This window comes from Idiotropiscis lumnitzeri, chromosome 3, assembly GCF_059441095.1.
Source record: "Idiotropiscis lumnitzeri isolate Australia: NSW breed Sydney's pygmy pipehorse chromosome 3, RoL_Ilum_1.0, whole genome shotgun sequence".
Lineage (NCBI taxonomy): Eukaryota > Metazoa > Chordata > Actinopteri > Syngnathiformes > Syngnathidae > Idiotropiscis > Idiotropiscis lumnitzeri.
Genome location: NC_142393.1, coordinates 21477358 through 21493456, shown reverse-complemented (window position 1 = coordinate 21493456; position 16099 = coordinate 21477358). Strand labels below are relative to the sequence as shown.

General features: G+C 42.2%; 1 protein-coding gene across 1 annotated transcript; it reads left to right on the top strand.

Moving 5' to 3' along the window:
* The first annotated feature begins 1312 nt into the window (after positions 1 to 1312).
* LOC148340346 (insulin receptor substrate 2-like) lies at positions 1313 to 14469 on the top strand. The gene is made up of 3 exons (XM_088290331.1): positions 1313 to 4147; positions 4464 to 4951; positions 12151 to 14469. Exons 1-3 carry the CDS (start codon positions 1503 to 1505, stop codon positions 12153 to 12155), a joined length of 3138 nt encoding a protein of 1045 aa, XP_088146457.1. The 5' UTR covers positions 1313 to 1502; the 3' UTR covers positions 12156 to 14469.
* The last annotated feature ends 1630 nt before the right edge of the window (positions 14470 to 16099 follow it).

The following is a 16099-nucleotide window of genomic DNA, read 5'->3' as shown; positions in this document are numbered from 1 at the left end:
CTAGCCTCAATTGGTTTCAAGTTAATCTCTGAAGATAGCATCGTGTAACATAAGCTATTTTTATATAGAGAGAAAGAATTATGTTGCTCACATAGATGACTCTCATCCACATTTCTATGTACGTTGTAGTTAATTGTATTGTTGTACGTATATGGATGTTCTTTGTTGAATTTACAAATTGTTTTATACTGTGGGTTTTTTCTATGAAGACATAATTAAAAAAATGTGACTGTCCATCTTAAATGTATTTATTTTTTAATGTTATTATTATTATTATTATTATTTTACGTTATTATTAACTGTCTGCAATAACACTGAAGAGTCTGAGTGGAGTTGAACCCATGAGACCTACCAGAGTGGTCATTTTGCACTCTGGCAATGACATTCTCAAAACGATTATTCCTCACTGCTTGGGTGTTTAATAAAGATATTTTGTTTGTTAAAATTCTTATGTGAGTATCCATCCATCCATCAATTATCTGATCCGCTTATCCTTACAAGGGTCATGGGCGTTCTGGAGTGGCAGTATGCGGGGTCACCCTGAACAAATAAACAACCACTGTGCGCCTCTTGCGTTACATGTGGGTCACCTGGTTTGGTGGTGAAGGAAAGTTATTATTACGATTATTATTATTTCGCGTATGCAGTGTAGCTAAAAGGTCAGAAGATGGCAGCATTTCTGTACATTACTGGTTTCAGTACAGTACACTGAACCCTTTGACACATTTGCTGAAGTCATACTCCCCTCTGATGTTTTTCCCAGCAAAAGCGTTTATGACGCATGATACACAAGAACATAAGTATTTGCTCTTGTCAAGTGTCGTTTTTTTCGGAGAGGGGGGCGGCTTTCGAACTATATTACATTTCTTCTTCCTCCAGGTCTGCATTAAGATAAAGTTAAATGCAGTCACTGATAAACAGTTTTCTTCCCCGGAGAGTAGAAACGAGACGCGAGGAAGGAACACTGGTATAAAAATACACCACAACTACGCTTACGTAACAAATGGGGGGCATTGTTTACTACTGGTAGTGCCCGCTATGTGCACACGAACAAGCCAGCGTTAATATTGCAAATCCTTCAAAATTAAACATCTTTAAATGCTTTTCAGTGTATTTATCTTTTATGTGGCAGAACTCACTGTGTTTAGGAGAAATACATGTTTCAGGGCCGTCACGTATTATGTTTGTCTCCGTAATAAGAGGTAAGTACAAAGGGAGGGGCTTGGCGTGTTTGAATTACGGAAACAGCCAATGGGCGACCTTGAAACTGGATGATAGACAGGCACGCCCCCCTATGACTCAGTGTTCTCCTGTGGTTTTAGAGCAGCGCCTCACATGTTGTTTTTCTTCACAACCGAATCAGTGCAACGGTAGTCTTAGCCGCACCGTTTTTTACTTTGAACACCGCGGAAACGTCTGCCATGGATTAAATGAAAGTGGCGTTTTAATATCTTTAATTAGGCTTTTCGAATTGAGCGCGTTGTGGTGCTCGGTGACGAGAGATGGCAAGTCCTCCGGGGGTGGCGGGACACCTGTTATCTAATGGCGTAAAGAAGTGCGGCTACTTGAGGAAGCAGAAACACGGACACAGGCGCTTTTTCGTGCTGAGGGAGCCCGCCGACCGTTCACCGGCTCGGCTGGAGTACTACGAGAGTGAGAAGAAATGGCGTAACAAGGGCGCCGCCAAACGGGTGATAAGTTTGGACTCCTGCCTCTGCGTCAACAAGCGGGCGGACGCCAAACACAAACACCTGATCGCCCTCTACACCAAGGACGAGTACTTCGCCGTGGCTGCGGACAGCGAGCAGGATCAGGAGAGCTGGTACGTGGTTCTAACTGACCTCCTCGCCGAAGGGAGGGTGTACGACAGCCCCGCTTCCACCTCCTCTCTCGTTGGCTTTGAAGAAGCCAACTATGGACTTGTTACCCCAGCGACGGCCGCTTACAAGGAGGTATGGCAGGTCAATTTAAAATCCAAAGGTTTGGGCCAGTTGAAGAACCTCACGGGAGTTTATAGGCTTTGTTTGTCTAGCCGAACCATCAGTTTTGTCAAGCTGAACTCCGAGACAGCCGCGGTGTGTTTACAGCTCATGAACATCAGGAGATGCGGCCACTCGGACAGCTTTTTCTTCATCGAGGTGGGGCGGTCAGCGGTAACCGGGGCTGGCGAGTTCTGGATGCAGGCAGAGGACTCTGTTGTGGCCCAGAACATCCACGAGACCATCTTGGAAGCCATGAAGGCCATGAAGGAGCTCTCGGAGTTCAGGCCTAGGAGCAAAAGCCAGTCAGCCAGCACCACCCCTATATCGGTGCCCACGCGACGCAACCTCAATAACTTGCCCCCAAGTCAGACGGGCCTAGTGAGGAGATCAAGAACAGCCAGTGCGACCGCCACATCTCCGGGGAGGAAGTTGACATCCTGCCGGGTGAGAACCTCCAGCGAGGGCGACGGAGGTGTTCCGCGGCCCGTGTCCATGTCAATGCCTGTAAATGGAAGACCCGTCAGTCCGAACGCCGGCACTCAACTTAGCCGGTCCAACACTCTGAGCGACGGGCGCACATGCAGGATGCTTGAGTCGACCTCCAACCTGCATCACAGCATGTCCATGCCAGGTTCCAACTCCCCTCCCGCTGCCTCCAGCCCCATAAGCATGTCACCCGGACATAATCTTTCCACTCCCAACAAGGCTGTACAACCTTTCAGTTGCAGTGGGTCCCTCAGCGACACCAGCTTCATGTTATGCGACGATTACAGTTGCAGCCCAGTTGAAGCAAAGTTCCTCCCCCTAACACGCAGCGATACTCCCGAGTCCCTGTCGAGCACCCCTTCATCCCGAGACATGAGTGACCCTTGTGGCTACATGCTAATGGTTGGCGCGAGGTCCATGGCGGGTGGCGAAGGGGTGGGAATGGATAAAGCTTACAGGCAGCGAACTCACTCCCTCACCACACCACGGCAACAGAAAGCAGTGGCACCGCTGTCGTCCGCATCTCTGGATGAATATACACTCATCCAGGCCCGTGAGGGACACGACTCTCATTCCGCCTCACCTAAAGTCTGCTATCCAGAAGATTATGGCGACATAGAGATTGGCTCATCCAGAAGCTCTAGTAGTAACCTTGGTGACGATGGCTACATGCCCATGACTCCAGGCGTGGCGCCGCAATCCGGCAAGGTTGACAACTATGTACCCATGAGCCCCATGTGCGTCTCGGCACCAAAGCAGATTGTGAACCCCAGAGTGCACCCGCACGGGGCGACCAGCAGGGGTTACAAAACCAGCTCCCCCTCCAGCATCTCACTGGAGGACAACGGCTACATGCGAATGTGGTGTGGCTCCAAGTCCTCCATGGAAAGCCCAGACAGGCACGGGGAATACATGAATATGTCACCCGGAAACCCACCAGCACTCCAGACCCCCTCTGACTACTACATGGGCTTAATGGCGGGTGAACCGACAGTGAGGCCGGTGTACCAGCCCAGTTCCCTCTCGCTACCCGTTAAAGTCCAAGCTTCCAAGAATGACGACAGCAACCAGTACGTGCTGATGAGCCCGCAAAGTTCGAGGCAGAGAGCGGCAGATATGGACTACTATTCTGTGATGCAACCAGCCGCAGCTCAGGACTCAGCTCTGAGCCCATCGACCGCCTCCCCAGCCAGACAAAGCCGGGCTTCCTACGTGACCCACCGAGGGAGGCTCGGCAGGCCCAACAGGCTGTCCCTCGAAACTCTCAGGACCCTGCCGAGCATGCATGAGTATCCCCTGCCCGGAGAGCCTCGCAGCCCCGGAGAATACATTAACATTGACTTCAGCGGCACCCGAAGCTCTCCGCCTTCGACAGAGTCTACGGAGAGCCAGTCGTCATCACTGAGTTCTTGTGACGAGGGTTCCAGAAGGCCCTGTCTGACTTCTTACATCAAACTTGAGATGGCCTTGCACCAGCCGAAGGAGGCTGGCACTCTTGCTGCAGAACACCTGGATGCACTCCCGGATCTCTCGTTGTGTCACGGCTCAGAGGAAAGTGGCGAGTATCGTTTGGATGGGCATCAAGAGCCAAGAGAAGGCAAAGAGGGCCACAATGACTATACACAGATGAGTTTTGGGATGACAAGCTCACCCCCTCAGCTTGTTCCTCAAATAACAAGGTATGTGTGTTTTCATATTTTTTTCTTTTTTCATGCCATAAATAATAGTTTGTTCACTTTTGACCACATGCTCAAGGAAGTCCAACATTTTAGGGCAAGTGACTGATCATCAATAGAGGAAGTAGTGAATTTCAAATAAAATCTTTTGGCTAATTATAATTCCACTCATTGGAATGCAGACCTCTCCGGTGGTAGAAATTTGAATTTTGACAAATTATAAACACTGATGCTTTTCTCTTGTCCTTTGCGGAGGAGTTCATATCTTTTAATGTATAATGTGAGGTCTATAACAGTGAATTGTAACTGTATTCTCTAGTGGTCAGAGCAGCCGAGGGAGAAGACACTCAATGGAAGAGTCTGCAGTCCCAGAAGGAATTGGTGTCTTCCTTCTCGGGGCTGCCTCTTCGTCCACACTGGACCCCGACTGCTCTGCCAAGGTGATCCGCGCCAATCCCCAAGGCCGAAGACGCCACAGCTCTGAGACCTTCTCCTCCACGGCCACTGTGACGCCCGTCTTCCCTTCGTTTGCCCGCGGTGAGACCGGGAAGAGGCACAGCTCTGTGGAGAATATCTCCTCGCGGAGCAGCGAGTGCTCCGACGAGGAGTACGGAAGCCCCGTAAACCGCCGGGGCTCGGCCGCTTACCCAAACAGACTCAACTACATTGCCTTGAACCTGCTGGACAACAAATGTGATGAGCTGGTCGGCTTCAAACCAGTTAGCAGCTGCAAACAGGGTATCAATGGATTACACAGCACGCCATATGTCTGCTTGGGCTTCAAGGAGTCTGCAACTACTGCCAAAGGTGAGACTTGTAAATGTTTTATTTATATTTGCGTCCACTGACGACCACTTTCTTGACAAGACTTCACAACAGCTATATATTAATGATGGTGGTAAACATGCACTTAGTCTGTTGATTTCCTGTACAGTACATGATAAATATGTTGTCTTTAGGTGCTCTACTGAGTTTTATTTTGAACTTATTTACATAACAAAAAGGGAATTTGAACTATAGTTTAACGTCTTTATCAACAGAAGGCAATATAAATCATATTGACCTTGTACCATGGTATGAATTAATTCCAACAAATGGTGATTAATGACAACAAATGTCACCTATTTAAACCCTGGGTGATTTTAATGTCACCATTATTAGTTGTAGTATTAGTATTACAGTTTTTGTGAAAAATTATGTATTAAAAAAAAAAATAATCCTGAAATCCTTGATTTCTATGACTTTTAGCAGTGTTAGAAAAAAACAATTTGACAAGGAAAACCAGTTTTGGTTTAAAATATGCAAGTGTAATCGACCCGCATCAAATCGTTTCATTTTAAGAAATACATGTCGAATTGTTTTGGAGTGGAGAGCGATATCTTTGAATGAAACGCCTCATTTACAATACTGACAAGTTCATTCATATGAATGTAGAAAAACAACAAGAAACTCATCGCATCTAACCCTCTCCAACCGAGCCATACCATATCGAATCGCATCGTTCTACATTAAAATCAAATGTTGTCCCTCCCTATGTATCAAGATGCATATTGAATCATCTATTATTGGAGAGATGCACAACCCTATTGACTTCAGAAAATTCGCAACTTTTTCTTTTAAATCTCTTTTTCAACTAGTTGACATTTGGGCATCCATGTGTTCTGCATTTCTATTGTGCATTTGTCTTCCTGTTGTAACCTATTTTCTGTGGTTAGAGTATGTTAGGATCAAATAGGTTTAATGACAAAACAAGAGGCATGCAATTGCAGTTAGTGCACCTTAAATAGATTCTCGGTTTCAAAACAAGTGGTTCAATCCTAACATTTACGGCCAGTAAGTGAAGGCAACGCGAAGCTGCCTTGAAACGTGACCTGGTGGAGAACAGTGAAGTAAACAACCCTGTGTGTGAGCGTGACGCCACCGCGCGTGGAGCCAGCAAACACTTTCACTTACAGTACAGTTTGTACAGAATTTCTAAGAATGAGGCTTTTCCTTTTCTTTTTTGTCAAAGGTAACGGTTATTTTTCCAGTCATTTGAGCGCTTGAAGCGAATCCTTCCCTTTAAAATGGCAAAGCGGTTGTAATTGTCTGACATTTCTCTGGTTTGTTATTTAGAGTAATGATAAATACCTTGTTGATAGCAGACTATCTCAAACTTGTGATTATTGGGCCGAAGGTAATTCCGGCTGTTGTTTTTCAGTTATGTAGGCATTAAAGATGTGCTGCCCATCAATGTGACCTCGATGGACGCCTCACCATATGATCAATATCGCTTCCCAAAATATGCCAATGAACAAAACAGGCAAGCGTCCGTCGGAAACGGAGAGGGCCAAATGTTGTCGTGAAATTCGAGCTCTGTGCACAGTGAGCTCACATGTTTCTGTGAGCACTTAAAGGTCGGACACAACGCGTGGCGCTTTGAGGGCTGACATGTGAGATCTGGCACAAGTGAATGACTGTCCTTGAAGGCAAGAAGGGGAAACAACAAAGTTGCTCTATTGCTATACGGCTGTCAGGTAATTGGATGTCACAATAATCCTGATTGCATTTCTAAGCAAGCAACATTTGCAGTAGGAGGCGACTAGCAGAAAATGTTTTTAATTTACGTCTACAGAATATTATGCAGCTATATACAAATGGAAATTACAGCAACAACAAAAAGCCTGAAGTTAAATTGCGTGCATATTTTTTAGTCCAAACATCCAATCTATTTTTCAAACGTGTCAAATATAAAATTTTAGTAAGTGCCCATTACAAAAAAGCTGAGATATGCCCATGTGCAGAGGTGGCTGATTGTTAAAAAAAAAAAAAAACTTCCTTGATTCCACACGAAGCCGAAAAGTGTATGTACTTAAGCATATAAAGCAGTTTTCCTTATGGCAGAACATACGGGATCTATAAATAGCCAGTAGTTACTGAACTGGAACACCAGCAACGCCATTGTGTGTTGAAGCAAAGTTATGTGACCAGCGTCCAATTCATGACACACTAACATTGGCGCACACCGTGTGGCCGTTTTACCAACCCGCGTCACCAGCTCAAATTGTCTCATTTATATATCTCAAAATTCATTGATCGCACTGTAATCAGCAGACAGACACACGACAAAGTGCAAGCTAAGTAAACTCGTGCTTGTTTGCAGCCCAAAGTATGCTAGCGTGTCTCGGTTATCAGTTGCCTGAAACTAGCCCGGTGTTCCTCGACTCTGTGACGTAACAAATATTTTATGGCAACCAACAAAATTAGAAATACACCATCTTGTCGCATTTTTGGGCATTAGAGAAAAAGCTTTTAATACTGCGAATAGGTGAGTTTTTCGGCAGCTAGTCCAAGATTTGCTATACCACGAAGAGGCGGTGGTTAGCAAGCTTTCCACATGATTGTTTTTTAATTTCCCGTGTTGGTTTTAATTAATTAGAACACATATTAGCTTGGGTTGAATTAACTGTGCCCTCTGATGGAGATTGAAAGCCACTTACAAGTATGTTGCTTCAAGACTTAATGCAGCATAACCTCGATGATACCAGTGTTAGGGTAAACAAGCATAATGTTCTCTCTTCCAGTGATTAAGAATAAATCCCTTGTTCAATAAATGTACTGATTGAACCAAGAAAATGAGGAATATCATTTCCATTTTCAAGCATGTGAAGCATTTGTTTTCTATTTTATGTCTGCGATGTTCAGAGAGTCACTTGTTTTGCTGCTTGGCTGATGTGATGCGAGAGCGAATGAATAAATGGATAATGGGGCAAGAAGACACGTGCAAAACCCTGCGCTTCTGCCTCATTAGGCCCTTCACTTAGCAGAAGTAAGACAAGCAGAGGTGGGAGGGGCCACCGCCGCTGAGTATTGTATGCTTTGCAGAAAGCCAAGGGGAATGCTTGGTTGCTCTTTAGCCACCAAACACACTCACTGGGATGGCAGACGTAATAGCTTGTTTAGCAAATATTCCATCCTACTGCTGTGTAAAATGGAGCCAGGGTCAAGACGGCGCTGGCGTTTTCACTTTTACACGTCACATTGGACTTCTGGACCATCAAGCATTTTTTCTGTTAATTAGTGAGCCTGGAAATGATGCGAACACATGGTAACTTCAGTCGGTGTTTAGCCGTAGATTATTTTTACGATCAAGTATTCTACCGAATAACCTGTCTATTAGGCAAATCAAGTTTATTTGTATAGCGCGCTTCATGTACAAGCCAATTCAAGGGGATTTACGAATAAAAGCAACACAGAAAGAGAAAAGAAATATTATTGAAACTGCAAAAATTATAATAAAATCATCTAAAATAATCAGATTAAAGTTATTAAAACCAAGCGTCTGTCTGGATTAACCGAGTTAGTGGATGAAAATGGATTTTTATGCATTCATTCTGCAGGAATGACACATGCTGTAATTTATTCTTTTAGTATGAATTGTTTGAAGAGATTTGATCAAGATATAATGTTAAACCGAATAACAAACGTCAGCAACGGTAGGTATGAGAATATCTCACCAATTTATTCCAAACATGGGATGTATCTGACTATTACACGGATACATACATACTTACAGTTACCGTTAGTGATGCAATCAAAGTACCGTAATATGAATGTAACTTAATTACTTTTGTATTGCTCCAAGACCAGATCTTTGGAAGAATTTAATACGGCAACAAAAAAAACAAATCAATGTGATGTTTATTTTCATATGTTTCTCAGTTGTTTTCCATCTTATGGCTGTTTAATATGCATGTTTTGGGAATGATGGAGGAAGCCTGAGCACCCACAATTCAAATCCAAAGCACAAGAGACAGACAGACAGACAGACGGGTAGAGAGATGACTTCAGCTGGTGAGGGAAAGTAGATTTGGTAACTTCATAAAGTTTTTTTTTTAAACCTTTCCACATGACTGGTTTGTAAATTTGTAAAAGCTAGAGGAGAGAGGTTCGCTGATTACCATATAATAACATAAATCATGTATTATAGTCATGAATTACCGCAGACAAATGATTCAAAGTGATTTTGATCGATGACGTCACGCCACCCACGTACTGAGGGTACTGTTCCAATCGGTATTGTTGACATGAAGGAACTGACCCGTTTAGTGGCGTTGTGCTGAGATGTGCTTGTGGCAGATGGCCCAACGTCCCGAGGGCAAGAGGTGGGCTTAAACACCTCCACCATCGCACTCATTCAAACACTGTCCTTGCAACCATTGGTCCGCTCACGTAAACGCTGGCCTTTAAACCCACACCCCTCTCTCTTTTGTGGTCATGACAGGCTCACCATCTGGCACACCTACAGGCCAAAGCGTGCATGACCATCCGCGCAATGGAATTCATCTGGAAGATGAGCAACATTCGTGTCCGTCTCCTCCTAAATCCCCCCTTCTCTTTTTAAACGCCATTCACCCCGTAGATATTCACTAGACTGGCTAATGACGCTATCACAATGATCCATTGGCAGGCATGCGTCACTGTACATTCCGTACTGGATACACTTGGACAATTTGAAGAGATTATACATAGCTAAATTTAAGGTAGCTTTTTAATGCTGGTCCATGTGTCTGGGTTTGTGTGGAGTTCAAATTTGAGCGGTGCACTGCAACAAGGTTGGCATGCAAGAGGATGGAGAATTTTTTTTGGGGGGCGCGTAACATCTTTTACACGTGATTAAATGAACGCAATCGCATCAATTTGTTTTGACCAGACTAAACATAACAAGTGTCAATCACCCGAAGGGCGCCCCCATCTCTTAATTTGGCACTCCCCGCTCCGTCTCAGGTGATGGTGTGTTAACAGTCTGTGTCCGACAATCCTGATTTGTTTAGTGTTCACTCAGTGAAAAATTCAAGTGCACCAGAAAATGGAACCACAAAGTGAAAAAAAGTTGATTCTCTAATTGATCACAAGAATGTAAACAGGAAGTTTGGCTGTACAGACTACTGAGAAATATGCGACTTATGAAGCACAAATCCGCACAAAATGATCCATAACTGCCGGTTATCAATAATGTTAAGACAATCAATTCATTAAATGTTTAAGTGGTGCATAATGTACTTGAAATATGTACTGTAATTGATTATATGTTTTAATACAGTTCAGTATATGTGCTAAATACAGTTCGGTTGTATTTAACTTTTAAGTAAAATACGTTCACTTTGACATTTTTAAAATTGTTTTTTAAACTGCTTTTGGTGAACACTTGAACCTACTAAGATGGTGTTATGGTGATACTTGGAGAGCCAAGAGTTTGTTTGAGGTGGTACTTTTTTTCAAATGTTTGAAAAACATAGCTGTCTTCAAATAGCTAAGTGAAGAAAAAGCTAAGCAGGCTACAGAGTGAGCTTCAGCGTTTCTTTTTTTTTTCCAGACAAATGTTTTCTTCCAGTAAAGAGCAAAAATCTCGCTACATCTATTTTAAAAAAAAACCCCAAAAGAGAACAAGCTGAACACCATAAGGCTACAGAGCTGATGAGTGTAAAAACGTAACACACATGCAAATGGGATGACTTTTGCATCACATGCAAACATTTTCCAATGCCTTTGAAGCCACGCCAATCAGTTCATTTGATCTGCAACTGAAACGCACCAAGAGTTTGCTTCAATTCAATTGCATTTCCATCAACCCGCCAATCCTTTGAAGGAAAAAAAATGGACATGTGTTCTCAAAGACATGTGCTGCGCACATGCGTATCCAAACGTATTAGGGCCTTGTCACCTGATACTGTAGGAAACAACCATGGATGTAATGTAACACGGCAGGCAAAAGTGTGTCACATATTCCAGTCTCTGCATATACGTGCGTGGCGGGATAAAGTAGGCTGGGATGTTCCAGATAGATGCGTTAGCTGCTCCATTAGTGTGTGTGTGTGGCCAGCGTAGTGCCAGCCTCGGCTCCAGATGAGATTACATCCTCGGCAGGACAGATTAGACAGCAGGCCTTGATCAGATGCTCCCTTCTATGGAATCAAAGCATGTCTGGATGCAAGATTGTTTATGACCTCATGTAGTTGTGATTGATAAACATTCCGCACGACTAGAATGGTTCTACAATTCAATGTGAATTGGAAAGTACATTTCAGTTGTATTTTTTTAAGTCCAAAATGGCATGTTCTGAGGAACCCAAATTTGAACCTTTTGTCCATAATTCCAAAAGATGTGTTGCCGTTAACACACCACCAATCATCACCCGAAGAACCGCATGCATATAGTAAAGCATGGTGACGGTGGTCGTGCGTTAGAACTGTTATTACTTTTTATTGAAATAGCAGTTAATGAAGCATAAAAAAATAAGTCAGGCTTCAGTTAGGAAGCAAAAATGTCAGGAAATTTCTTTGAGACTATCTGAAGTTTATTTGGGGTTAAAATGTCGCACTTAATATGGCAAGTGTGTGATTGAACACAGTCTCGCGCCAAGTTATGAGAGTGTGTGTACAATTGTGCAACCACATTATTTCAATTGTTTATTCTTACTTTCCTGCTCTGTATGATAAGGGGAAAAAAACTAAGCTATGTCTTGCCTTGTTTGTAGCGGTTGTAGTGTTCCTCACCATAATTCAAATACTTCATCGGGTTCCACCTTCTAATCAGTGGTCCTCCGCTCAGTTGGTGGCCATAGCAACACAGCATTCTGACAAGATTCCCCGGCCCTTCCCCCATCGCTCTCCATCCCGGATTATGTAATTATGACCGTTGCCGAAATGCTTCCGAGCTTCACCTCCCTTTGCTATCATTTGCGTGCGGTGTCGCCGCTGGTAATAGTAAACAGCGGCAACTTGCCACATCTATATGTAATGTAAATGGACATTGTCAGTGGACGTGACCGTATTGTATACCTTATACAAAAATCAGACATATGCTAAGTAGCTATGATGGCACAACCTTTGGTATTCATCCTTTGCCTGAACCAATTTCTATTCGATATTGGATGGCCTAACAGCGGTTGAATTGGTGTTTTCTTTGATAGACTTGTTTGATGCAAATTGTATCTAAAATGTTCTTCTGTCTCTTGTTTCTTACAGATTGAAGCAGTCAACTGTCCTCGTGATCGTGACCCCTTTTACCTCTGCGACCCCAAAAGATGGCATGCAAACCTCAAAGCTACATGAAAACACACACACGCACGCAGGCCTAAAGTAGGCCACTATTTATGCATGTTGGGAATTAGCGAGGGGTATGAGGGGTTGTTGGGGTGTGTGTGTGTGTGTGTGTGTGTGTGTGCGTGTGCGTGCGCGTGCGCGTGTGTGCAATGGAGCAACAACTCAGTCCGCGAACACTGCTTCCATGAAACCTGACTACCACGGGTGTGAGAAGTACACTGAGTACAGAACTATATTTGCTGACTTTATTTATTTCATGAGGACGAATGTTTAATGGGTCCCACCCGATGCCTTACATATCTACATTGTTCTCTTGTGTTTTCCGTGAAATAAGAGATAATTATTCTATTATTGCCGTATGTCTGTCTGAACTTCTATATTGTTATTCTCTTGGGAAAGTAGTATTATTTCAGAAAGGTACATTCAAAGTATTTTCTTAATTTGCTATTTATTCTCGCAAGACTATTTTTTTATCCAAACTTAAGAAAATATATTTCTAAATATATATATTAAGTCGTATCTGAGCTCCACAACAGCAGGCGTTGGAATGCACTGCCCTTGCGACCTTTACCTTCGATAACGTGAGCCTGCAGCTCCACGTATGCAGGCCCCATCTTGCTATGATGCCACTGAACACTAAAAGTGAGTGTGTTGTCTAGTGGCGCCGTACTAGAAAGGCTGGAACATCTGGCACCGCCATGGAAACTCTCGGGGGAGTCTGCTGTGTGGAAAATGAAAGGAAGTGAAACGGTGGTTCTCAAACTGCAGTCCGCAGAAAAATTCTTTCCAATTCATCGTTTAAAAAGTGCACACCTATCTATGGGGGAGGGCCAATACGTAAATTTTGGTATGATTTCGACAATACCTGCTTTTTTAAAAAAAATATTTTAATTGTTTTTGCAGTTTTTTAACAATATTGGCCTTTTTGTTCAAATCTCCTTTGCTTAATGTTCCAATCCCACCCCACAGATATGATTCGTGAGCCCGTTTTTGATATTTTGCATTGTGTTCGCATCAGGCTGAGCCGACTTTCCTAAGGCAAAGCTATGTGGTCGCTTGAAATCCGCAACGCCTAAGTCTCCTTGTTTTGTACTTAATATATTTTGACAGAAAATGGCATTAAACTCCTCCGCCCCTGGACCCACAAAGTTTGAGAACCACTGGTCTAAAGAACTAAAGCTCCAGATGAAACGAACGCCACAATTTGTAATAATCGTATCTCAAAAGGCCTTTAGGATCGATGAGATGCTGCACTGGCTTCTAAGAACTGCAACGCACTGTACGGTCTATGCACACCATTCAATTCATCTTTGCATTAGCATCAATGCTAACATCTCCGTTGTTTGTGCTACTTGTACACACCACTAACTGACATTAGAAGATATCTTGGTTCTGTTCATGAGCTGCTTTAGCATCTGACACAATTGTCACATTGGCTTAAAAGTGAATGACACTTTAAACCCTCCCTTCATCTGATCCATTCACAATTATTTGTCATCCCACCTTCTAGTCTTAACGCGGTAAATATTAGATGTCAGTCCTCCATGGTGTCATACACGTGCCGAATCCACCTCCACACTTTTCAGGGTACTGTAGAGCTTGTGAACCTTAGTATCAGGTCCCAAAATATCACTGAGCTGGCGTCAGGTTTAACAGAGTTTAATGACATTGGAGCTGTATACCATGACGGTACTGGTGTTTGTATTTATTAACTACCTGGATGTGAATATGGTGTAAATAGACAGAGTTTAAGTGAAAACTATTCTACTGAGAGTACAGAGAATTAATATAGATTTTACCTGTATTGCATAGTATTTCTGTAAAAAGATTTTGGCTACCCTTATTATTGCTTTCAGGTTTTACAGTGTATTGTATGCGCTCTCCTTCACTGTCTAAAAGCAAAATATTTTAATATAAAAAATAAATTGCCTTGTTGACAGACTTTAACTCAATGGTATATTATGCAATTGCGACATGATTACGATCTAGTTTCCAACAGTTGAACCAAATGTAACAAACGTGTCCATGATTCTACTGTTTTGGTTTGCTGTTGTAAATGTTATTTTTCTTCACGCCAAGTGTTTGTCTTTTGTCTTCCATTGTACATACAACACTATGTTCTCTATTGTGACACTCACGAGAAATTATTATAACAATTTATGGATTCTGGTGGTCAAATTATTGCTTTGATCTGTATAGATTGTGCATAGTGACCTAAATAAATCAGTTATTTAACCAGTACGACTGCTTCCCTTGTTTTTTGTTTTTTTGTTTTTTTTTAAATAATGAGGTCCATTTGTCATCTATTATGTTTCTATTGTTCTATTCATACACTTCAGGTGAATCTCAATGATTCAATCATCAAAATTATTGATTGATTGCTCCTGGTGTATTATTGTAATTTCTTGATGTTGATTGTTTTTAGCTATAGTTTAATCAAAAAGTCGGGAAAAAGTCTTTATCGTACAATTGGATATAAAAGGGCTACACAGCCCTGTTCCAATTCAAGGTTTTTGTGATATAAAAAAAGACAAGACTGAGAAAAATCTTTAAAATTTACCATCATTAATCTAACCTTTAACCTGTACAATGTGTTTGAATTTAAAAAATATATATTTTCAATGTGACTGCGTGTGACATAACTGGTTGTGCTGTCAAGTGATAAATTTTTTTTTAACTAATTACTCACAAAAGAAAATACGTAATTACTTGCAATTAATCTCATTTTTCAAGTACTATTTTTTGATGAAGCCTCTAAGAGATATTTATTTGAATATAATCTCGGATTGAATGTAAAAGCATAAAATATGAAGTATATTTTGATTCAATTTTAGTCATATATACCAGCATTTTTCTCAAAACTTCTACCGTCCATTTAGTTCTGCCCACAAGCACCACACTCCGACAGTGTTGGTTTGCAAGGCCTAGTGGTAATTTCAGCACGGTGTTTTGTTCTCAGAGGATGTGCTAAAGGTGAATTTATTTGAATTTGACTTTGCAAAGTATGCAAATTATTTTTGAAGTAAAAAAAAAAAATTGCGTTAACTGACTTAAAATTGGGGAGCCCAAATTGGGAAGGAGAAGATTGCTATGCCAAAACACCACAGATTACAAGCATTTAAGAGGCGCTTTAAAGGTGGACGAGCTGCTCCTTTGGCAACCACAACCAAACTGCTGGCTCTCGCCTCCCTGCCAGCCTGCTGCCGCTCTGGAGGGTTTTGAAAGTGGATGGCCCCATTATTTCTCCCCGAATCAGCCTAAGGAGGCTTTCAGCCCGCCTCAATGAACTCCGTGACCCACTTTCTCAAAGGCTGCTCTGCTTTTCCATCACATGCTGACTTTTATATCCCAGCAATGAATGCTTGGCATTCCATTGATATGCCAGGGTCCCACCATGGCACTCTTGCAAATCCTTCTCCACAATAAGCAAAAACATTAAAGGGTTTAGAAATGATTAATACACGGATTATTAGGAAAAGTATTTCTTATGATTGCATTGCTTCCAGGCGTGCTTAGCTAACATAAACTAATGAAATAACAAACTAACATTTAAAAAAATGTTAATGGAATAAAACTATCTGAAACTACATTTTTGGTTTAGAAATTTAAATCAAACTGTGAAAATGGCCTTTGTTTTTGTCGTTGTCGATTCATTTCATACGTGAGCTTTCGGGGTTCATTTCAAATGTATTAATTTCCGTGTATTACTTTGCAGCCGTAAAGAAGACAAGTCGTTAGGGAATTAGTAGTCATTTACTTTAAAAGTAGTTCACTTTATTACTCAATACATGGTGACTTTTTCATCTTGCACTCGACAAATGCAACTTACATACTTGTATATGAATGAGTAAAACTAACACTAAAACTAATT